Source organism: Aureobasidium melanogenum (assembly GCF_000721775.1).
Source record: "Aureobasidium melanogenum CBS 110374 unplaced genomic scaffold scaffold_9, whole genome shotgun sequence".
Classification (NCBI taxonomy): Eukaryota; Fungi; Ascomycota; class Dothideomycetes; order Dothideales; family Saccotheciaceae; genus Aureobasidium; species Aureobasidium melanogenum.
In genome coordinates, this window is record NW_024470061.1 from 743,805 (window position 1) to 767,242 (window position 23,438).

General features: G+C 50.5%; 6 protein-coding genes across 6 annotated transcripts; 2 read left to right on the top strand and 4 right to left on the bottom strand.

Annotated features, from left to right (window-relative positions):
* Positions 1 to 224: 224 nt before the first annotated feature.
* M437DRAFT_47479 (PAS/PAC sensor hybrid histidine kinase) lies at positions 225 to 3,521 on the bottom strand (the record flags this gene model as incomplete). The annotated part of the gene is made up of 5 exons (XM_041021457.1): positions 225 to 449; positions 518 to 715; positions 824 to 2,402; positions 2,458 to 2,733; positions 2,833 to 3,521. The coding sequence occupies 5 exons, from the start codon at positions 3,519 to 3,521 to the stop codon at positions 225 to 227; spliced, it is 2,967 nt and encodes a 988-aa protein (XP_040880327.1).
* Positions 3,522 to 4,510: 989 nt separating this feature from the next.
* Positions 4,511 to 7,789, bottom strand: M437DRAFT_75179 (uncharacterized protein; the record flags this gene model as incomplete). Its single annotated transcript, XM_041026368.1, has 3 exons — positions 4,511 to 6,634; positions 6,665 to 6,766; positions 6,800 to 7,789. 3 exons carry the CDS (start codon positions 7,787 to 7,789, stop codon positions 4,511 to 4,513), a joined length of 3,216 nt encoding a protein of 1,071 aa, XP_040880328.1.
* A 456-nt stretch (positions 7,790 to 8,245) lies between these two features.
* M437DRAFT_48003 (uncharacterized protein) lies at positions 8,246 to 10,247 on the top strand (the record flags this gene model as incomplete). Its single annotated transcript, XM_041021573.1, has 3 exons — positions 8,246 to 8,436; positions 8,490 to 9,061; positions 9,118 to 10,247. The coding sequence occupies 3 exons, from the start codon at positions 8,246 to 8,248 to the stop codon at positions 10,245 to 10,247; spliced, it is 1,893 nt and encodes a 630-aa protein (XP_040880329.1).
* Positions 10,248 to 10,620: 373 nt separating this feature from the next.
* On the top strand, positions 10,621 to 13,980 carry M437DRAFT_65888 (uncharacterized protein; the record flags this gene model as incomplete). Its single annotated transcript, XM_041024651.1, has 2 exons — positions 10,621 to 11,121; positions 11,182 to 13,980. The coding sequence occupies 2 exons, from the start codon at positions 10,621 to 10,623 to the stop codon at positions 13,978 to 13,980; spliced, it is 3,300 nt and encodes a 1,099-aa protein (XP_040880330.1).
* A 156-nt stretch (positions 13,981 to 14,136) lies between these two features.
* Positions 14,137 to 20,723, bottom strand: M437DRAFT_47610 (ketoacyl-synt-domain-containing protein; the record flags this gene model as incomplete). Its single annotated transcript, XM_041021485.1, has 3 exons — positions 14,137 to 15,018; positions 15,069 to 19,334; positions 19,386 to 20,723. Coding segments are annotated over 3 exons (6,486 nt in total), but the record flags the coding sequence as incomplete, so codon positions are not given.
* Positions 20,724 to 21,356: 633 nt separating this feature from the next.
* On the bottom strand, positions 21,357 to 23,195 carry M437DRAFT_75184 (acetyl-CoA synthetase-like protein; the record flags this gene model as incomplete). The annotated part of the gene is made up of 5 exons (XM_041026369.1): positions 21,357 to 21,722; positions 21,774 to 21,969; positions 22,018 to 22,865; positions 22,914 to 23,051; positions 23,103 to 23,195. 5 exons carry the CDS (start codon positions 23,193 to 23,195, stop codon positions 21,357 to 21,359), a joined length of 1,641 nt encoding a protein of 546 aa, XP_040880332.1.
* Between the last annotated feature and the right edge of the window lie 243 nt (positions 23,196 to 23,438).

The following is a 23,438-nucleotide window of genomic DNA, read 5'->3' on the forward strand; positions in this document are numbered from 1 at the left end:
GGTTGAGGCACACACGACGAGTGGGCGATGATATATGCCGGCAGACGCTACAAGGAAGGTATAGTGATACATTGGTGAAACATTAAGTACATAGTCTGCAATCCTGTCTGTTTTGCCTTGTCTACGCCATCTGTACATGTACAATGTCTGTTTACTCCAAGCCACCCAAAACATCTTACATGACTATGCATACAACAAAATCTTGACAAATAACGATTCGCATCTTAACATCCCAAATGCACTGCAAGCGCATCCTTCAGTCCTGTCAGACTCAATGGCTTGGCTAGGAAGTCATCTGCGCCTGCCTCTTTGAACTTCGCCCTGGATTCTGTGTTTACGACTGCTGTCAAAGCAATGATGAGGTGTTTTCGTTGTAGTTTTCCTTCTTGTTCGAGGGCGCGGATTTCTCGTGTGGCGGTTATGCCGTCTTTTTTCGGCATAGATTGGTCCTAATGAAAGAAAAGGTTAGCGAGGTGTACAAAAGGTGAACGTAAGACGGGCTGAAGGTGTTGCTTACCATAAAGATTATGTCAATCGCGGTGTCGTGGGTGAGGACTTGTGACACAGCTGCTTCTCCATCAGGAGCGATGATGACTTTGTGTTTGAGGGAAACCAGCATCTTTTGGAAGAGCTTAGCGTTGATAACGTTGTCTTCTACCAGCAACACGGTCTGTTGCTGTCCTTGCACTGGAGATCCTGATTTTTGCTGTTCTTCCTCTCCCGCGCTAAAAGAAGGAGCTCTCTGTTGATTTTGCTGTTCTTGGCGGGTTTCTTGTTCAGATGTTTCTGAGGGAGTGGGACGGCGCAGTGTGGAGGGATCAACATCTTGCATAACCTCTACCACTGGATCGAATCGCAAAGTGCGAGAGACTGTTGCACTGCGGCTGCGACGGTTTGCGGCGTCGACCCTTGTGGCAAAGGAGTGCCAAACTAGTGGGCGCGGTAAGAGTACAAAGTTCGGTGCAGCTACGATGCCTGGCAAGTCTGACAGAGACTTCTGCGTATCATAAGGTACCAAGATCAGCCAATCTTGCCGTTTCATGAGACGGCGGAATTGATCTTTGTTATTGAGAAGGAAAGGCATGTCTGCCCAGATGTACTTCCAGTCTTTGTCGGGAAGTTCGGACATGCTGGTTGCGACTATGACTTCATGGCCGAACATCTCCCAGGCTGCCTTTACACCTTGCAGGGACCTAGTTTCCGCATCGGAGAGGACCGCTACAAGTTTTCCATCTTGTTGTTCTGATGGCTGTGGAGGCAAAGATGATGGTTGCAAAGGTATAGTGACAGTGAATGTGCTTCCACTCTGGTTTGGTCCAACATCATGTGAATAGGCAAATTTCGATTCCACAGTGATGGTGCCGTTCATGGCTTGCAAAAGCTGCTTGATGATGCTGAGACCAAGACCAGTGCCTCGTTGGTTTCCTTTCTGCTCGCCTTGCTTGTATGGCTCGAACATCTGGGGTATGAAGTTGGGATCAAGACCAATACCAGTATCTCTTACTGATGCTATCAGCTTGTCGTCGCTGACTTCGATAGAAAGTATGATATAGCCTGATCTCGTGAACTTGCATGCGTTAGAGAGCAAGTTCATCAGAATACGATGGATGTAAGTCTCATCCACGAATACCGAGGCTGGGACATCTGGGGCGACCACGACACAGAGCTCAACATCTGCCTCATCGTCCTTGTTAGGAAGCAGAATGATTATTGACTCGCAGACCGTTCTGATATCCAGTGAGACAGGTTTGCAAACCGCTTTGGCGTCCTTTTCCAGCTTCGACCAGTCCAGCACATTATTTGTGATTAGAGACAACGTTTTGGTCGCTCTCTGGATGGCGGCTAAATGAGCTCGGCCTTCCTCTGTCAATGGTGTTTGCGAAAGTAGATCGCTGTAACCTTGCAGATGATGCAAGGGTGTTCTGATCTCGTGACTAGCAGCCGCAATGAACTCACTTCGTGCTAGAGCAGCTGCCTCTGCATTTTCCTTCTGAGCAATTGTTCGCCACAACTCTCGACGCGTCCAGATAATCTCGGCAAGCTTATTGCGAGACACGGTTGCAGAGTGTGCTAGCAGACCATTTGCAGCAATGCATGTTGTGAAGGCAATCAAGACCACCGCAGCTGCGATTTCTGGTGGATACCCTCTAAGCTCTGATGGGGGCGATGTGGACCAGAAGGTAGCGGCTGCCATCCCCGTCCAGTGCATACTACTCACGCCCGTCGTCGCCACGACTGAAAAGAGTAGTTGCTGAGATAGCATAGCTTCCATCTCAGCCATGCAGATGCAACCAACTGTGCAGACCAGCCAGGATATAAGGGCAGATGCAAGGACAATCCAGGGATCCAGAACGACTTTTCCATGAGGAACCTTTAGTCCGTAAATACCAGAATAATGCATACTGATTCTCGAGTTAGCAAGAGCTAGACTAACAAATGAATAAGAGCCAAACTGACCTAGTGATTGCGAGTGACCATAAGAATCCCTTGATTATATTTCTTGGAGTCATGCCATAGTACAAGATCTTAGCAGTAGCCACAAAGGCATTCATTGTGGTTGCAGGAGCTCGTCTGTACGCAAGCCCCATAGCACTGCTTAGGCCATGACTTGTACTTGATCCACTTGACGACTCGCGACGTGTAGTAGATCCTTCAGTAGAAGAGGGGTTGAAAGATCCAGAGCTAACTGTAGAAGCATCGTCTCGAAAACCAGTAGAGGTATCATCGCGGAGGCTCTGCGTTGTGACCATTCTGAGACTTTGTATGCTTCTCCCAGAAGCACTCCTGGTCAAGACAGGCCGAACGCTGTCGCGTGGCATCATTTTAGGAGACATGATGACACCTGGAGACGCCGGCAATAGACTTGAATCGAATGAGGCCCCGGGTCCGTCTTGCGATGATCTGAAAAAGTCGGTCCTTGGTCCACTCCAGCTCTGACTTTCTGGGTTTCGAGCTTGCGATGGGCGAGGTCCTGATAGTAGTGGCTGGTCAGGAGCGATTTCCTCATCCTGGTAGTCTTCAACAGCCTCCTCTTCCTCCTCTTCAGCCACTGGATGAAGCGAGAAAGAGTGGTTATTGTTGTTCCTATATTTGCTCATAGGGCTCAGGGTAGTGGTTTTCAGCCGTGTTTTCCTACTCCTGCGTTTTTTCCTTCCCCGGCCATGATGCCAACGTTCCCAGAGCAATTCACTGCCCAGAGCCAGAAACGTGAAGAAAACTGGAAGAAAGGCGCTCAACACTGTAAGCGAGGTGTTGATTCCCATCTTGACATCAAATTCGCAAGCCAGCATTGCGACCATGTGGAGGCACCAAACTGAACAGCCTCCGAACACAAAACTGCCAAAAAGCACCCACAGCAAGACACTGTGAAATCGCAACGACATTCTCGCATGACACATGAGCTGTGTCGAAGTAAAAGCACCCAGAAACGAAATGGCAATTGATGCCACGATCAGAAGGGGATTCCATTGCGGCTCCAGTTGGCGATACACCTCGCCCCCTTGAGCAGTCTGTGAACCCATGAGAATCTGAATGTCAAGTGATACAAGTCGTGCTATTAGCGATTGGCAACCACGAGCATGTTCGTTGCTTCCTGTCAGTCGAGTGCAGGGTTGAGGGTTTTGCGTGTCCTGTGGCAAGATCGTGAGGTTCCAGAGGTCCGAGGGTAGCAGCGGAAAGTGCAAGCTTCGCAGCCTTCACGATGCGCAGTTGCCACTGATACCACAGCGAAGCCGTTTCCAGCCCACAGCAAGAGTTGCAATTGTCAGAAATGTCAAGAAACAAAAATCCAGTGGTTTGTCTATCTGCTTCGTCGACGGTCGCTCGACCCCTCGAGAAAGAGCGCGCAGCTCCGAATTAGGTTTCATAGCTTACCAGCACGCACGCGGGTCATGGAAAACGGGCTAGAGCGGCTGTTGAGTGACATTATTTCCAGGGCTTCTGCAGTCTTCTACGATGCATCGTGCTGACACGCAGCATTCTACAGGAACTGTGCTCAGAGCGAGCATCGCCAATATTCGCTCGTGATCGCGGCGGTATGAAACAGTTGAGCCTCAAGATGTGTCGTTGCACTTTGCAGCAATGATCGACGCAAGCTTGGTGGGTTGAACCAAATTTCTCGTGTCGGTTCTCCAGATCGAGCAAGCTTCAGCTCTTGGTGGCGCTGATCACATCACGATTTGTTTAGCACGGATATGACCAGTACACATCCTAGGACAGGAAACAAGGCATTAGCACGCGACAAGACGACCTCATAGTGGAGATACCAGGCATCTCTTGCCTCGAATGTACAATACAGTTGTTTTTACATGCCGTTAGCGCTTGCACGCTGCTCGCCTTCGCCCTCTATGACTCAAAGATGCCTATATGTACACATATTGTTGTTACAAGAAAATAAACAGCACAAAGGACCGCTGCGCTATCCATGCGATCAAACCCACAAAAACTCCTGGAAAATAGCAGCTCCATCGTTTGCATGTCATTGCTCCGAAACTTGACCTTATTGCTCTCCTTATTGCGCACGAAGCAAACGTCCCTGAAGCTCGTCCACAATCCTAGGCATGCTATGTATAGCGTGTAATGTCTTGGGCGCCTTTTCTCGAATTTCAGGAATTGTTCCAACCTGTCTCCTCAACTCGCGCAAGCCAAGTCCTGCCTCATTGTGATCCTCCCCGAGGCCACGACTAGTCAGACCACGTACCTCCAACAGTGCATTGGCCAGGTGCACCATTGTGCGATACTGTGGAATGATTTGATCCTTGTTAATGTATCGCGCGTTGATGTAATCGAGTCCTTCTTTACGGGTTTGCTTCTTGAGAAAGACCGTATCTGGTTTGCGTATAGCTCCGTGTCGATAAGAGATCCAACCCGGCCAATCCTTCATCATGTACTTCTCGACCAATGTGTAGGCAAGCAATGCACGCGGAGGGCTAGTCTGGCAGAGTTGTACAATGAGCTCATTCCAGGTCTTGTTGGCAAACTGAAAGCCTTGCGCGAGCAATTTCATGATCATGGGAATTAGCTTCCTGGTTGATGACTGCGCAAATTGAGAGCGGATGTAATACTGCAGGGGCAGCGACAACACCTGGCGATAAGACGCGGGTACTCGAGCGGTCTCTGCATCGCGTGCAGTCCGAACAGTCTGACCTTTTTGAATAGACTGCACCAACTTTGCTGCTGGAATATGCGAAAGACGTGCCTCGTCCACCCTGGACTTAATGAGATCCCAGTATTTATCAACCTCAGCCCATTCTTGAGCTTGCGTGTGGACGAACATGAGGTTTGTAAGCAGAAGCACGATTGGTGCTTGACTATGGTCAGTGTCAATTTCTGCGAGCTTCTTTTGAAACATCTGGAACAAATGCTGAACAGCCTCGAATGACCTGCGCCGGCCATGGATAAAGATCAAGTAGCTTATATCCAAGGTTTCAAGTCCGCGTGGTTCGGGTTGCATGCCATGACGCAAGACCCGCACATCGTCTAACACCTTCTGGAAGTCTTCGATTACATCCTTTAGCGGTGACAAGTGACCGTCCTCGTTCGTCTGATCTCTTGTGATGCTATGTTGGTAGAGTGCCTTTGCCTTTGTCGCAACAGCTCGACTGCTAGCCGTCTCTCGCACGCGTGCCTCCTTCATTTCTGTTTCGACTTTGATTGCTTCAGAGTAGAGCTCCTGACCTAGATAGCCATTCGTGAGAATAGCATAGTGGAAAGCCAGAGGTCGTATGCCGTGCGCAGGCATGACCGATTTCAAAATCTTATGTGCTGATGGTGATTGACGGAACAGGCAGAGGACTAGCATTAGAGCTCCATACGATCTCTCGTCAAGGGGCACATTCTCCTCCTGCATGCGACGATAAATTGCCATAGTGGCTTTCAAGTCGCGTTTCCACGCAAAGGCAGTGAGCACAGTGTTGAAACAGAGAGTTAGAGAGCCATCCACCCTACCTTTCTGTACAGCTTGCACAGTCTGATCCAAAGCCTTCAGAGCGCCGTCCATCTCAGAAGTGCGAGCCAGCGCAACAATCATGCTATTCAGCATTTTGGTGGTAGGTCTCGTCGCACCATTAGATCTTGCAAAATTGAGCAGATCAATAACGCTATCGATGTCTCCATGTTTGGCATATGCATTGAGCAGTGAGGTGTAAGTGTCTCCGTTGGGCCGTAGTCCAGAGTCCAATATCTCACGGAAGATTTTCATGGCTTGTGGCAAATCGTCGACCCGTGTGAACGCATGTAGAACAATATTCCAGCATTTGAGATTTGGTGAGACGCCATATTCGCTTTGCATGTTGTGTAACTGTTGAATGGCGAGTGAAGGCTTGCGATTGACTGCATGCACAGTGAGAAGAGGCCGAAGATATGAGGCATCCAGATCGCCCTTTGCATGAAAAGACTTGTAAAGATCTGCATGTTCCTTGACGGCTTCGACTAAACCGCGTTGAGCGAAGGTGTCCATGATGATTACAAGAGCTTCGTCGCTGGGCCGCTGATGGTGTTTATTCCAATCGTCTAAAATGCTGTCTTTTCCAATGAAATTTTCACCAGGACCTTTTCCGGCGAAGGCAAGGTTGTGAGCGCGCCAGAACTTCGTGACTCCTATGAGCAGCGGCTTGGTGGGTGCAAAGAAACCAGACTGGCGATATAACAAGTAAGTAGCAGTAACAATAGCACTGCATTCATGATTCGTGGCACATCCCTCCAAGTTCAAAAGCGTGAAGAGGATGTTTTCATACAGTTCAGCCGAGGCCAGGTCGTATTCATGCGTCTTTTCGATGAGAATCCTTACATATCCACGAACGAGATTAGAAGCAAAATCATGCCTGACGAAGACAGGTTCCCTTGCTTGAGACAAAATGTATCGATGCAACAAAAGGCCATAAAGACGGTGCAAGTCTGGCGTAAAGTCGTCCTTGTTTCCGTCCTTACGGAGATGATGCAACTCTGTCAAACTCTTCCGCAGCTTCGTAAGAGTTCTGTCGAAGAGAGGAGTATGGCCTCTTTGGCAGACCGTGGCATTGTATGTTTCCCACTCTTTCAAAATAGTTACAGCCAAAGGCCAGTCTGCCTGGCGGACGGCAAGGGCCATAAGATGATCCGAAGCAATGGGACCTGCTGTTGGAAGTACAGAGGCTTCTTTGTGTAGGGCAACGGCATCAAGCTGCCTACCAAGTCTCAAGTTTGAGCGAATTGCGTTTCCATAGACGGCGGGTGACTTGAGTGTGCCAGGCAGGTCGGAAAAGAGGTCAACAGCGTGTTGGGCGGCGACTTTGTCGTCAATATTGGAGAACCAATCAATGGCACGACAAAGGAGGTCGGAAGAGGGATCAGAGATTTGTGACAGGAGATTCCAAGCACGTTCGATGTCTAGAAGTAGGAAAGATTTGTCAGGGCTAGAGGATTCCAGCAAGGCGAGAAGCTCTTGATGAGCACGAGAAGGGGAAGTCGAGGAGGGAGGAGAGTCTTTCGAAGCGGTGAAGGAGGAGTAACCTCTTAGCACGCCGGGGCGAGTGTTTTTGCGAGACAGTCTTTCCCATTGAGACAGGCGGGTCATGAAAGCCTGGGTGGGAGCGGGATAGAGGAAGTCGAGGAAGAGAGCAGCATCGTGGGAGTCGGACGAGGCGGAAGGAGACGAGGCGGGCTTGGGATAGAGGCAGAGGTGATCGACATCAGGAGCGTTGGTTGACCAAAAGGACGAGTGGAGCAGTCGGCGACTTTTGGGGAACAGACTCTTCTGGCGCAAAGAGAAGCGAACTCCAGTGTCGAGACATGCCGACGTGCGCTCTAGCATGCCACGATGTTTGTATATGTGGCACAAGCACAGGCGACGGCGCTACCACAAGCAGCCGAGAGAAATATGGTTCATGCCAGGACCCGGAGGAAGCGAGAGGGTTGCTGCTGCTGCTGTGGCGTGACGATGCGAGAAGATTGTAGATGGACGAGGTTGAGACGGTAGGACGGCGGCTCAGAGCGAAGAGGGAGGATCGAGGGCGAGCGAGGATGAGAGAAGGGGAAAGCACGCGGTGTAGGGAAAGCGGCGGAGGAAGGCGATTTCTTGTCAGTGTCGGGCTCTTGGTGATGTCGACGAAAAGTCTCCCGCCAACAGCTCTACACAAAGATCGCCAAGCCCGCCCTGATTGCTGAACCTCCTCCGCAGCCTGCCAATTCGTCCCGAGCACCCCCACCAATTGGACACGACAGCTCGACGCCAGAATATTTCGACCAGACGGGCACACGACACGCCAGCATGGATATCACCGCCTTCACCGTCGGTAACCGCGATGCTGCCCTGCTCATCGCCGACTACAACGCATACCGCAAGCAACTCTCGCGACAATTGCTCGCTCTGCGCAAGCGTTTGGGCCGCTCCACCAACAAGGGCCAGAAATACTCGAACAAGTCCACTGTCACCGCCCAAGATGTCGCCCAGAACCCCCAGTACGCCCAACTGCCTCTACACGCCATGTACTGCCCAGCTAACCCCTACAAAGAACTGCCCGTCTCTTGCTCCTCAGTTGCGAACGCGCCTGGGCCCATGCCATGCACATCAAGTCCATCCACTCCGAGGACAATCGGGGAAACGGCATCACTGGAACTACTCGTTCCCACATCATCTCACGCTTCCACAAGGCCGCCCGTCTCGCTCAAAACCTGACCGACATCTTGAAAGACCCAGAAGCCTCAAAAACAACCACCCAGGACCTGCTCGAAGCTGAAGCCTACCGAGCCTCCCTCTCCGGCGCCGAACACTTCGAGAAGCAGTCAGAGGGTCGCGTCAACACCGAGAACCCTGCAAGATGGGATCTGTGTTTGCGCGAGTATTCTACTGCCCGTGTCATCTATGCCACCATGCTCGCTCAAGGAAACAAGGACCTCTTCCGCGAAATCCTTGCCAGCGCTGTCGATCCTGCCATTCGTTATGCCGCTTACCAGGCTCGTCTTCCACGTTCGATTCCTGTCTCTACTGTTGCTCTGCGTTACTTCCCCAAAGACAATTCTACTCTCGTCGACCTGTTACAACAACTTGATCCTAATGCTCTCAGTGAGACCACTACCGAAACCAGTACGTCAGAGAAACCTATGGCCTTGCAAACTGAAGTTACTAATGATTCACTCTAGCTCCCCAAAACTTGGGCACAACCAACATCCCCAACACCATCAACTGGCGATCTATGACTGCCAACATTGTAGACGCTTCAATCGGCCAAGCTCTTGCTGCTGTCGCATCTGCCGAACCCGAACTAAGCTCATACCTGAAGTCGAATCCATCTGCTCCAACTAGAGACCGTGCTGGTGCCTACGATGATGTCCTTATTGCTAGCCAGGATGCCGCAGATGCCACTAGAAGAGCCATCGAGGAGTTGGAGAAAGAGAAGGTAGACGAGGGCGACAACAGAATGCAAGATTTGCGCGTCACCAGTCTTGCTGTCAACTACGCCCTTGTCAGCTGGCGTGTTGGTAGAAACCGTGTTCTGATTGGATCTGAAGATGGCAGACTGTTTGAGGAAAAGAAGGCCAAGTCCAGCAAACGCGCTCGTGATCAACACAAGTCAGAGCCCAGAGGAAGTCAGCTTGCTCGTCTGCGCGAAAGAGTGGTGCTCTACGACTCGACCATTCAAAGCATTGACTCGATCAAGGAGCTAAGAGGTGCGATGAGAGACGAAAGCTTTGTGCGCGAAGTGGATGGTAAACGTGCCTACTTCCAGGCTCTGAGATGCCTCAACATTGCCATTTCACATGCTCTCTTGTCTGAACATGTGAACGCTCTTGCTCTGCTGGCGCGCGCACTGGAGCTCGCACAGCAATGCTCGAGCTCATTACCATCGACTTCATCCGACTCTCACTCTGCGCCTACTCTCGACATCCACAAGTCTCAAGCCGATGCGCTTCAAAATCAACTTCAGCAACTCGTGTACAGACACCAAGCACTGGTGGATCTGCACAAGTTCCATGACAATGCATCCATCGCCGCAGCCAAGCACATGTCGACTGCTGCCCCTCTTGTCCAGCGTCTTAGCGACTTCCCCACACCGGGCGTCAATGTCAACCTCAAGAATCTGGTCACATATCCTCCCAAGATTGAACCGATTCCTGTAAAACCGTTGTTCTTCGATGTGGCATGGAACTACATCGACTACCCGACAATGGGCAAGCAAGTGGTCGAAGCAAAGGCAGCGGTAAACAACGTGATAGCCGAAGAGAAGCCCAAGGAAGAAAAGAAGAAGGGCTGGTTCGGATTTGGACGATGATCACTTTGAATGTTTCTTCACAAAAGCACGTAGATTAGTGTATATTTTGACGTCTAACGACGAGACAATGAGATGTGAAATTAATCTACTCGAAACTCGATGGTCGGCTTTGTCTTTGCGAATTTGGCGGCATGGGCGAGCGGGATAAGCTCGATTGTGGGCAGAAAAATGAAAGATGCGTCAGTCGGATTTAGGCTTTGCCTCTTGTTCGCATCGCTCTCTCAGTTTCGCACACCCACCTCGACGTGCGAGTTCTGATCCGTCGCCGTCACATGCTACCACCAGTCACACGACTTTACTGACCGTGCGACTGCCCATATTCTACCACTCCGCCGCCACACAACTTTTCGAGTCTCCCCACCGACACGACAAAATGGCGCCCAAGAAGAAGGGAAACAAGAAGGCCCAGCAGGACGACTGGGAGGCCGAGCTCGGCGAGACCATCGACCCCATAGCTCAGGCCGAGCAAGAGGCAAAGGCTCAGGAAGCTGCCAAGGATGCTGAGGAAGACGCTGCTCCCGCTGGTGGTTTGATGGCTGCCCTCAAGCGCAGACAGAACAAGAAGGGCAAGAAGGGCAAGCAACAGGACAACGACTGGGAAGCCGAGCTTGGTGAAGACCCTACCGCTGCAGATGGAACCTCTACTCCTCCCGTCGACCTCTCCGCCAAGGCTCCTGAGGAGGGCACCATGGACGACGAGGACCTTTACCCCGAACCCGCTAAGAAAGGAAAGGGTGGAAAGGGTGGCAAGCAGCAACCCGAGCCTGCAGAGGAAGACGATGATGACGAGCAGGACAACAGTGGTCGCGTCTTGACCAAGAAGGAGAAGGAAAAGCTCAAGAAGGAGCGCGAGAAGCAGAGAAAGAAGGAACAGGTGAGCTGCATTATGCTATGCTATGGACGCACAGAAGCTGATCTTTCTTCTTCTGAATAGGCCGCAGCCAAGAAGAAGGCAGGCGGTGCTGCACCTGCTGCACCCAAGCCCCAACCCATCAGAGATACTCCTTCGCCGAGCGCTGCCGAACCTGTCGCACCAGCTCCAGAGCCTGCTGCTGGTGGCAAGAAGAAGAAGCTTAACCCCGCTCTTGCTGCTCTGCAAAGACAACAGGCCGAGTTGAGGGCCAGAGAGGAAGAGGCTGCTCGCCTCGAAGCCGAGGAGCGTGCACGAGCTGAGGAAGAGGAGAAGCTGGCTGCTGAGGAAGCAAAGGCCAGAGAAGAGGCCAAGGCTCTCAAGAAGCAAAAGGAGAAGGAAAAGATCGAGCAGCTCAAGAAGGAGGGCAAGTACAAGACAAAGGCTCAAAAGGAAGCCGAGGCTCGCCAACAAGCTCGTCTCCAACAGATGCTTGAAAGTGGTGCCATTGTCGCTGGTATTTCCGGCGATGCGGACGACGCTAAGAAGGCACAGAAGGACAAGGATCGCAGAAAGAAGAACCCTCGCAAGGCTGCCGAAGAGCGTGCTGCTGCCGAGGCCGCAAAGGCTGAAGAGGAGGCTGCTCGCAAGAAGCTCGAGGAGTTGCGCATCGCTGAGGAACAAAAGAAGGCTGCCGAAGAGGCCGCCGAGAAGGCCAAGGCTGATGCTCTGGAGAAGAAGGCTGAAGACGCTGACGAGCTCGACGACTGGGAGGCCGAGGCTGAGAAGATGGAGAACGAGGGTGTCAAAGACAGCTGGGACGCCGAGTCAAGCGACGAGGAGGATGGAGCCTCCAAGACCGTCAAGCCTGTCGTCAATGGCAAGCCTGTCCAGGATGGTGCAGCCGGCAAGAAGGCCAACATCAAGGAAGAGTCCGAATCGGAATCTGATTCTGACTCTGATTCGGACTCGGACTCGTCTTCCGATGAAGAGAGTGCTAACGCCCGTGCCATTGCCCAGCGCAAGCGTGAGGCCGCTGAGAGACGTCAAAAGACTATTGCAGATGCTAGAGCTGCTGCTTCCAAGGACAACTTGCGCTCGCCCATTTGCTGTATTCTTGGTCACGTCGATACCGGAAAGACTAAGCTTCTGGACAAGATTCGTCAAACTAACGTTCAGGAGGGTGAAGCTGGTGGTATTACCCAGCAAATCGGTGCTACCTACTTCCCTGTCGAGGCTCTGGAGAAGAAGACTGCTGTCGTCAACGCTGATGGCGCTTTCAAGTTCAAGATTCCTGGTCTTTTGATCATTGATACTCCTGGTCACGAGTCTTTCACTAACCTCCGTTCCCGTGGTTCTTCGCTCTGTAACATTGCTATTCTGGTTGTCGATATTATGCACGGTCTTGAGCCTCAAACTCTCGAGTCCATGAGACTGCTCAGAGACCGCAAGACTCCTTTCATTGTCGCCCTCAACAAGATCGATCGTCTCTACGGCTGGAAGCAAATCGCCAACAACGGCTTCCGTGAGTCGCTTGCCATGCAGAACAAGGGCGTCCAGAACGAGTTCGCCGACAGACTCGAAAAGACCAAGATCGCCTTCGCCGAGCAAGGTTTCAACTCTGAGGTCTTCTACGAGAACAAGTCGATGGCCCGTAACGTCTCTCTCGTTCCCACTTCCGCTCACACTGGTGAGGGTATTCCCGACATGCTCAAGCTCATTACCCAGCTCACCCAGGAGAGAATGGCTGGCCAGCTCATGTACATCTCCGAAGTCGAGTGTACTGTTCTGGAAGTCAAGGTCATTGAGGGTCTCGGTACCACCATCGATGTTGTCCTTACCAACGGTCGTCTGAAGGAGGGTGATCGCATCGTGTTGTGTGGTACAGAAGGACCTATAGCCACCAACATCAGAGCTTTGCTCACACCTGCTGAGATGAAGGAGTTGCGTGTCAAGTCTGCATACGTTCACAACAAGGAGGTCAAGGCTGCATTGGGTGTCAAGATTACTGCCAACGGTCTTGAGAACGCCATCGCTGGTTCTCGCCTGCTCTTGGTCAAGGAGGATGACGATGAGGAGGAGCTCATGGACGATGTCATGTCCGATCTCGAGAACCTGCTCAGCAAGATCTCCACATCTGGACGTGGTGTCACTGTTCAGGCATCAACCCTTGGTTCGCTCGAGGCTCTGCTCGAGTTCTTGAAGCAGATGAAGATTCCTGTTGGTTCGATCTCGATCGGTAACGTTCACAGAAGAGATGTCATTACAGCATCAACCATGTTGGAGAAGCACAAACAATACGCCGTCATGCTCTGTTTCGATGTAAAGGTCGACAAGGAAGCCCAAGCCTACGCCGACGAGGTTGGTGTCAAGATCTTCACAGCAGACATCATTTACCATCTGTTCGATCAATTCACCAAGCACATGGCCGAGATTGCCGCACAAAAGAAGGAAGAGTCCAAGATGTTGGCCGTCTTCCCCTGCATCCTCAACCCCATCCAAGTCTTCAACAAGACCAATCCCATCGTCGTTGGTGTGGACGTCGCCGAGGGCGCTCTGCGCGTAAACACACCCATCGCAGCCATCAGAACCAACCCGGTCACCAACGCAAAGGAGATCATCCCCATGGGCCGCGTCACCTCGATCGAGCGCGAGCACAAGCAAATCCCCCTCTGCAAAAAGGGACAACCCGCCGTCGCCGTCAAGATCGAAGGCAACAACCAACCCACCTATGGCCGTCAACTCGAAGACAAGATGACTCTGTACTCACACATCAGCAGAGCTTCCATCGACACGCTCAAGGAGTTCTACCGTGATGAGGTTACCAAGGATGAGTGGAACCTCATTGCCAAGCACCTCAAGGGCTTGTTTGATGTTGTGTAGAGAAAAAGCACATGATGATGCACAAAAAGTTGATTACTAAATGGAATGGTGTTTCTATCTTTTGTGTAGCTTAGGCAATGAAGAATTTTTTTGCATGTTCATACTTCGATCCTCCGTTAATCCCAGACGAGACATCCTTAGCGTACCTAGGCCGTCTTATTTTCCTACCCTCCAAGCGTCCCAATCAATCTTGCCCCATATCAGATCCACAAGCCCATTCAATGTTAACCCTCCTTCAAGCAGTATCATAAACGGCACATCAACCTTCAACTCCCTCCAAGCCCAACTCCTCAATTCTGCAACAATCATACTGTCCATTCCAAATTCTGACAGAAGACGATTTGAGGAAGAGTTTAATTTCTCTACGCTCACCATGGTGAGTTTGGAGAAGTGGGCAAAAATGAGAGAGGTGAGGGTTTTGCGGATAGAGTCGTTGTCGTTGGTGGCTAACGCTGTGCGAAGAATGGAGGCTGTGGTTGTTGCCGAATGTGCAGAGGAAGTTTCATTCCCAGTCTTCGCAATGGCGACAGCGATATCTTCGAAACGAGGATCGCTAAGCCATGATGGTAGAGCGCCAGAGTCTGCTATCTTGCTTGGTTCCATACCCGTGACCATATGCGCGACACTCAAAGGATCATGTTCAGATAGAGGAGTGATGGTGCCTCGAGGTCTACACGCCATTTCCATCATCCTTAGGAAGTCGTCTTCCGGGATGCCATAGACATTTCTCTGCTTAAAGGCTTCTTTGACTTCCGGATGGGTTTCTACGTGTCCGATGCCGGTGATCATGCCGAGAGCAATTGAACATGCTTCTAGACCAAGACTCCAACGGTGTCGTGCCATAGAATCCAAGAAGGCATTTGCAGCAGCATAATTACTCTGAGTTGAGGCGCCTGCGACTCCAAGTGTCGAACTCGTCATTACGAAGAAGTCGAGCGGCTCATGCAGTAGTGCTTCGTGTAGATTTATCGTGCCTTGGACTTTAGGAGCTAATACTTTGTGCCAATCTTCTGCTGACATGTCCTCAAAAAGATTGCTCTGCGTCAATAGTTAGCATTTGCACTCAGGTTAGGCAACAAGACACTTACCGTGAGTGCCATTGCCAGTTGCATCACCCCTCTGATTGGTGTCTTTGCTTGTTTGATCGCATTTTCCACGTCTGAGCGAATGCTCACGTCGCCTCTCACAACAACTGAAATGGCTTCAAGCTTGATTAACTCGCCAACGAACTGTGCTGCTTCGGATTTGTCTGTCCCTGATCTCGAAAGGAAGATAAAGTGCCTTGCGCCACGAGAAAACATCCATCTGACAAGACTTTGGCCCAAGCCACCAAGACAACCCACAAGTAGGTATGAGTATTCGGAGCTGAACAAGACCGGTCGGTAGGGTTCATGGATTGGAACACTGTGTTGTTCATAGGTAAGAACAACATCAGTCATCGTTTTGCTATGAGCTATCGCAGCGACTGCAGCTGGAAGCTCCGAGATATCGAAAGTTGCGCTAGGGCTAAGTCTTGGGAGCGTACCGTCTCGCAACAGGTTCAGAACTGAACGAACAAGCTTGTGCATCTGCTCCGGCTGGGTTTCGAGCATATCGTATGCATTGGTAGAAGTGATTGAGACACCCTTCATGAAAACTGAAGGATCTAAGGAGCCGAGATTGGGCATTTCCGAGCTTTCCAGAATGTACGTGAGACGACCGTTTCTTGCAAGAGATCGCCATATCTCTGTCATGTCCGAATTGGTTGGACTGACCAACGCCACGCTCACTCCTTGGATGCTTGTCAAGGCTGACAGCTTTCTTGCGAATCCTGAGCTAGTTGTAAATTGCGCATTGATGTCTGGAAATCGTTGTTTGAATACTGCTATGTCTGTTTCTGAATCAAGCAATAACACGACTGTGGATCCATATGCTTGCGAGATACGTATTGCGGCCAGCGCCAGAATTTTCGATAGACCGTGGATCAATACAGTTTGTCCCTGAGCGAGATGACCAAGGGCGTGGAGAGCTGTGCAATAAGGCAGTAATGAAGTCACCATGTCTCCGCTGTCTTCTCCAGGATGCAGTAATTCGCATGCAGTCTCGCTTACAATGACAGAGCTGTCAAACCTGCTCGGAGAGCAACAGATGACACGGTCGCCTGCTTTGAATGCTCCAGCTTGAGGTCCAAGATGTTCTACTACCGCAACAACTACGTTGCTGAAGTGATCCGCAACCTCAGCACCTCTGAGTACTGAAGCCTCACGTTGGCCAAGAGCGTAGGCTATCGGCCTGAGCTTGACCTCGTTAGATGTGAGAACTGGTGCCACAGATTTTTCGGTGAAGAAGAAGCTCTCCATACGGCCCACTTGCTGGAAAGCCAATTCTAGATTATCTTTGATGTGACACAGCTGTGGATCAGGCTTGAGCTGACGCATGAAATCATGATTGGCATGTTCGTCAAGTATGTAACGACTTGCATATACGAGACTATCGCAAATGATGAATTGATCATCAAGACTGCGGTCATCGTCTTTGAAAAGGCGTGTCTCATGCTGGAGAATCAGTTTGGCCAAGACCATAACGTCAGTATCATCAGGGTCAATATCGATACTCGAAAGTCGAAGAGATGGTTGCGCTTTCGTGATGGACTTGATTGTGCCAGGGAACAACGAGTATTGAGGCTTCTTGCCTCCGAATAGCCCGCCTGGAGTGACCCACAGCATGGATGATGCTCGATTGAACAGTGTTTTTATCACATCCATCTCCTTGCTGGTCATGCTGATAAGGATTGGATCTTCGAGTTCAGCCAGCATCATGATTCGAGAGCCTTTGGGGATGTTGGCTTCTACTGCCGAAGTTGGGATGCTTTCGTAGTCAATATGGCAGTCGCTTGCATAGGTTTCGATCGCTTTCAGAAGAGAGCTACTACAACTCTTGTAAACAAGCCAGAGTTTGGGTGCTTGCACATTGCGAAGATCACCGATGTTTCGGGTAAGATTGAGGAGAGCATGATCATCTGCGATTGGTTGCCAGATGAGTCTCGTGAACGGTTCGCGAAATTGTTCGACTTTTTGGTTAGCGAAATCTCCTTCTAGGGACATCAAGGACACTGTCATCTGCGCAAGCAGGTGTCCGTCTAGAGTAGTAAGCTCTGACGATCCACGGACTGAACGCATGCCTTGGCAAGAACCGTGGCCAAACAGTAGGCCTTCGGTTGGCAGATGTTGCAAGTCAGGGTCTCGCCAGATCGTCAAATTTTCGATGGTAGTTGGCAGGTATGCCTTTGAGATGCCTTTGACATTGCCTTTGCAAGCTGCAATGACCGAGAGTTGTATGCAGCCGTCAAGAGTAGCAGGATGAATCTCGTAGCGAGACTCATCGGTCATAACTCCTTGGCTTGGTTGGAGATTTATCTGTGCGGTCGCAGCTTCCTTCGGACTCGCACTAGGTTGGATGTTTTTCAGTGGACGGAAGGCGGGGCCATAGTGCAATCCAATTCCAGAAAGCGCGGTGTACCACTTGTCATCGCTCTTTCCTATGTCTTCAGCACATGAGATGTTCTTAACGTTTCCATTTCGAATGCTTGGCACTTCATTCGATGGATGCAGAACTATCTTCCCAAAAGCGTGCTCAATCCATCTGTCGTCTGCGCTAATCGAACTCAAGCTGAATTCGAGCACTTTACGATCGACTTGCGAAGTGGAGCCATGGATGGTGTGTAGGTCAAACAAAGTCTCAGCTTCTCCATCTGGCGGAAGGACAAGAGGTGCTTTGATGTTTAGATGCTGAATCGTAATACCCTCAACCAGTGTCTTCAGAGATTCCCCAAATTGTGTCACGGCTTCGATTGCCATGGCACAATATCCAGCTGCTGGGAAGAGCACGTCGGTGCCAACGCGGTGATCAGAGAGCCATGGCACATCCTTGATGCTCAGCCTGTTACGCCATGTCGGATTGAATGCGGAAGAGGGCACAACAAGGGTGCCCAGCAGATCATGACGTGCATGTTCTCTGAATCGTACTTGTCGACTCAATCTATTCTCTGTCCACAAAAGGCCTTCCTCATAGCTCCATTGATAAGTTGGCAGCTCGGGCACAAAGCACCCTGGTCCATTGATAGCTGTCAGATCGACCGGATAACCAGTAGTCCAGAGCTCTCCGGCGAGTTTGAGGACGTTTTCAACGTTATCTTCACTGCGTACGATGCTAGGCAGATAACAGAGTTCTTCTGGCTTTATGCCTAGAGAAGACCTGATCTGTTTGATGGGCCCAGCGAGAGCACAATGCATTCCTACTTCTATCAAACAATTGACTGTAGGTTGGGCCTCAATCAAAGCTGACAAAGCCTGTGTGAAGTTGACTGGGTTCTCCAGATTCTGTCGCCAATAAGCTATACGAACATCGTCGGGGCTATCGAGTACCCGTCCATTTATGCATGAATACATAGGGATGTTTGATTTCTCCACTGCCGGCTTCGAAGCCGTGAGGGAAGCCTTGAATGAGTCCTCATAATATTGACCTGCTTCTTTGACAAGATGCGAATGGTATGCGTTCTGTGAAGTATTCAGGATACGTGCGAAGATCCCTGCCTCGCAAAGACTTGTGTGGACTGTAGCAATCGCAGCTGCTTCACCACTAAGAGTCACACTTTGTGGAGAGTTTTGACAGGCAATGACGACACCAGGCTGATCATGGATATAAGACAAAACCTCTCCTGGACCAAGTCCAACAGCCATCATCGCTCCTGGCTTGCCATACTTATTGACCGCGATACCACGATAGTAAGCAACCGAAATGGCTTCGGGCGGCGTGAGCAATCCTGCCGCAAATGCTGCTGCCACTTCGCCAGAACTGTGTCCCACCACAGCCTTGGCTGAAATGCCCCAAGACTGAAGTAGAACTGTCAGAGCAATTTGCAGCGCTGTACTCAAAGGTTGAGCAAGGGCTGTCTCGTGCATACGACTAGCTCCGACGGGCTTGGACAGTTCTTCAACTAGTCGCCACTCGGGCGGCATGGGAAGTGCATCTAATGCACGTTGAAGAGTCGACATGGTTTCGCGTACGATTGGATACTGTTGTACCAATCCATAGCCCATGCCCGGCCACTGTGCACCCTGCCCGGTGAAGACAAATGCTATGACCAATGGTTCGGTAACCATTATGGAAGGATGTTGTATCTTTTCTAGTACAAGCTTTGATTTAACGTCTGGCTCGGTGACAGTCGTAAACGCTGTACAACGATGTCTTGACCTCTTTCGAGCTAGTGTATAGGCGATGTCTGCTGCAGAGTACTTGTCGGCTACAGCTGCCAGTGCATCAGTATTCCTGTCAAGGGCGTGCGGATCATGAGCTGTTAAAGCGAATAAATATCTCTTTGGAGTTCGTCTGATCTGGAAAGTGGAGATTCCTGTCGTCTCACAAACGGTCGATTCGCCATGAAATCCATTCGAAATATTTTGCGAGACCTCACGACTGTCTCGGGACCCAAGAAGTATGCGAGGAGATTCAACAATGCAGTGCGCATTTGAACCTCCGTAACCGAAAGAGTTGATGCTCACGCGTTTGCACATCTTCTCTGACCACCGCGTTGTGGCTCTGGCAACTTCAAGACGTCCATTCTTAAAATCGATAGCTGGGTTGAGCCTTTCCACTCCGACCGTTGCTGGTATGAGATCGTTCTCGATGCTCAATACTGCTTTAATGATGCTTGCAAGACCACTTGCGCCTTCGGTATGACCTATGTTGGTCTTTATGGAACCGAGGAGAAGAGGATTATCAGGCGTTCTACCAGGAGCGAAAACGTCCCCAGCTGCTAGTACTTCGATTGGATCGCCTACCGGAGTTCCAGTGCCGTGACACTCGAACCAACCTGTATCCTCGTACCTCAAGTTTGCTTTGGCATAGGCCTCTCGAATGACGGCTTCTTGATCCTTTGAGCTGGGGTGATTTATGCCCTGGCTTTTTCCGCTACTGTTCACAGCAGTGGCTCGAATTACGGCACGGATTGGATCATTGTTCGCTATGGCTGCTGAAAGTGTTTTGATGTAGATCGCGCATACACCTTCACCTCGTCCAAAACCATCGGCACGCTCATCAAAAGTGTGGCATATTGATGTTGGAGACAGGACTCCAAGCCTTACACTGGCGATGTGCTGCCCAATATCATTTATGATGCTCGAGCCCGCTACGACTGCGGCATGCGATTCTGTCGAGATAAGACTCTGACAGGCAAGGTGAAGAGCGTATAGCGAAGATGAACATGCTGTATCAACCGTCATGCTTGGTCCTTTGAGATCAAAAACGTAGTTGATCCTGTTGCTCAAGATAGTCATGTCACTACCGGTCATCTCGTAAGGTACTCCATATTCAAGGTCTCTGGAGGCCATAGATCGCATGTCGTTGGTGAAACAACCGACAAAGCAAGATGTCTTCGAGCCCGAAAGTTCCTCGAGAGTAGCACCGGCATTTTCAAAGCTCTCATATACGACTTCGAGTAGCTTGCGTTGTTGCGGGTCCATTGCAGAGGCTTCAAGTGGTGAGATTCCAAAAAAGGAAGGATCGAATTGGCGCAGCTGTTCATCGTGGCTCAGGAAGTATCCTCCACGAGTATGTATACTGCCTGGTCGACTGCTGCTGGGGTGGTACCATGCACTCAAATCAAACCGATTCTTGGGAAATTCTGACCATGCAGATCTTCCGTCTCTCAGTAGATTCTCCCAAAGTTTGGAGGGGGAGTAGGATTCTCCAGGAAAGCGACAGCCTTTGCTCCGCGTTACTCGCTGAGTTCAGTACAGAATTTTGGTGATCTTACCCATTCCAATGATCGCAATGGGCTCGTAGCTACCTGTCGGAGGCTGATCGAAGACGGTTCCATTCTTCATGTGGTTCGCAAATCAGATGGACAACGTGGTCACTTTCGTGGTGAAAGACAAGCAGTGAGGGCGTCGGGCCTCGTGTCTAAAAACATACCGGGCACCTTCGTGGACCTGTGCGCAGGAGTCAAGTTCTAAAGTTCTCGCTTATGTATGCTGACACAGCGAAGTCTGGTCATCGCAGTTCATAAAAGCATCCTTTTGTTTTCGAAGGATCAAGGCTGCAGTGTTAGCAGCAAGGTCCGTCGCAGCAGGTGTTGGTCTGTGCACAGATTCTCGAGAGCGGCGCCTATTGTTATCACCTGCAATATCGTACTTCTGTGATCTGAGGTTGCATACTCTGCCTTCGACTATTGTTGACCATCTACAAGAAACCAAGTTGCAGATTATCGAAATACCCGGCTGGTGACTTCCTGCAATGAACATTCGGCCTGCCTCGTTGCGGCTTGACTTCAACCAATGCTGGCAGCATCCTTCTGCCTCGGTTTACTAGTTTGTTGTCAGGACAAACACCTGCCAAAATCATTGAGATTCTGTCTCTGCCTCAATTGGTCTTGTGGCAAGTTTCGACATCGCTCTTTGCCTCAGTTCATGTCGCAAGATCTTTCCGCTGTGACTTCTTGGGATTGAGTCCACGAACTCCACTCCACCACCCAGCGCCTTGAAGCTGGCTAGTCGATCTTGAACAAATCTCATGACCTCCAGGTCGTCTACGCTGACAGGTTCTTCCTTGTTGATCACCACGTATGCGCGAGGAAGCTCGTCTACAGGGTCTGTGCCAGACCGGCTGACACCAATCACGGCAGCGTCAATAATCGATGGATGCATCAAGAGGACGTCTTCAATCTCGTTGGGCGAGACTTGCCACCCACGCACTTTGATGAGTTCCTAGAGTTGGTCAGCTACCATAAAGACTTGTAGATTCCGCAAAACATCAACCTTGATCCGGCCTACAATATAGACCTTATCGTTTTTTACGTATCCAAAGTCGCCAGTCTTGAGCCAGCCGCTACGAAGAGTCTCTACGGTACCGGTTGGGCAGTCTGAGTATTCGTTCATCATTGAGGGTCCACGGATCTCAAGTTCACCCTGGACGCCTGCGTCAACAACTTCGAAGCCTTGCTTGTCGATGACTCTGGAGGGCTGTCAGTGGCTGTATAATATACCGCGCGATGCGACATGCCTTGCTTCCGTGTTCGGTAGCAGCTTGCCAACGCTACCGTCATCTTTCTCACACCATTCAGAGGAAGTTATGCGCCCAAATTCTGTCATGCCCCAGACTTGAGAGATCACCGCGTCTCCATGCAAGAGCTCATACATGGCTTTGCTCAATCTTGGAGACAACGAAGATCCAGCACACCATATTCGTCTCAGACGTTTCAGCATGTTTGGCGGTATTCGCTGTCTGACGATGCTTGCCAGCATGGCAGGTACGACAGCAGTCTCCGTGACTTTGGAACGGTTCAACGCTTGTATGAAGCCTTCGGCATTGAATCTACGCATGACATAGGTAGGTTTGTCATAGTGAAAAGCAGATATTTGTACGAATGAGGCACCGAAAGAGTGAAACAACGGCAAGGAAATAAGTCTTGAAATCTCGTATGGCCTCTTCTCTGAAGATCGCATGGCAACTCCTGCGGCAACCAGAGCATAATGCGAGGTAGCTGCTGCCTTCGGCAGGCCTGTTGTACCACTGGTTAGTTGCAGTACAGCGATTGTCGATTTGGCTGCCATTTCATTGCTAATCCGAATCCAGTCATGCTCGCCATGTTGAAGCAAACTTTTCCAGCATTTGAAGCTATCCTGAGTGCATGTCTGAGGCTCGGTATCGAGGACGAGTATTTTTGAGGTAGGTATACAAGTTCCGACCGCAGGCAATACAATCTCCACAAGACTAGCTTCTACGAGGAGAAATCTAGGTTTTGTGATTGACAACAAATGCCTGATCTCGAGACTTTTGTAAGCAGGGTTAGATCCAACAAATGTACCACCTGCACCGATGATACCGAAATAGAGTAGTGGATAAAGAATCTAGCAGGAGCTCAGTGGTAATCCCAAGTCGCATGTTGGCGAACTGACAGAATTGAATGCATGCACGCAGACAGTATCTCCTGCTTCTAAGCCAGCCATTCTGAAACCAGCAATAAGTTTTCGTATCAACGAAACTGCTTGTCGAGTGTTCAATCTGTTTCCGTGATTGGCAGCGTCAATCAGAATCTGTACGACATAAGCTCGTTGTTTCTTCGATCGAACAGAACAACAGCGTACATCTATCTCAGGATCCACGCCATTGTTCTCGAAAATCCAGGAAAGCAAGTCCACAGGTGGCACCTCACGGTATTCGCTGGGTCGATATACCATGATCAACGCTCCCCGAGTGCTAGGAAAGAGAGAAGAGTATGCAGTAATCATGCAAGGCGATATGTTTTTGAGGCATTGCTAACTGCCAAGTACGCCACAAGCGCCACTAGAGACGTGGTATGCAACCAGCGTTATGGTGATCCTGCAGAGCAGATGGCTAGACGCGAGATGCAGTATAGCGATATTTGAGGGAACAGGTTATGACTAGCCACTTGCTTCAGACAACGACGAATAATTCCCGAG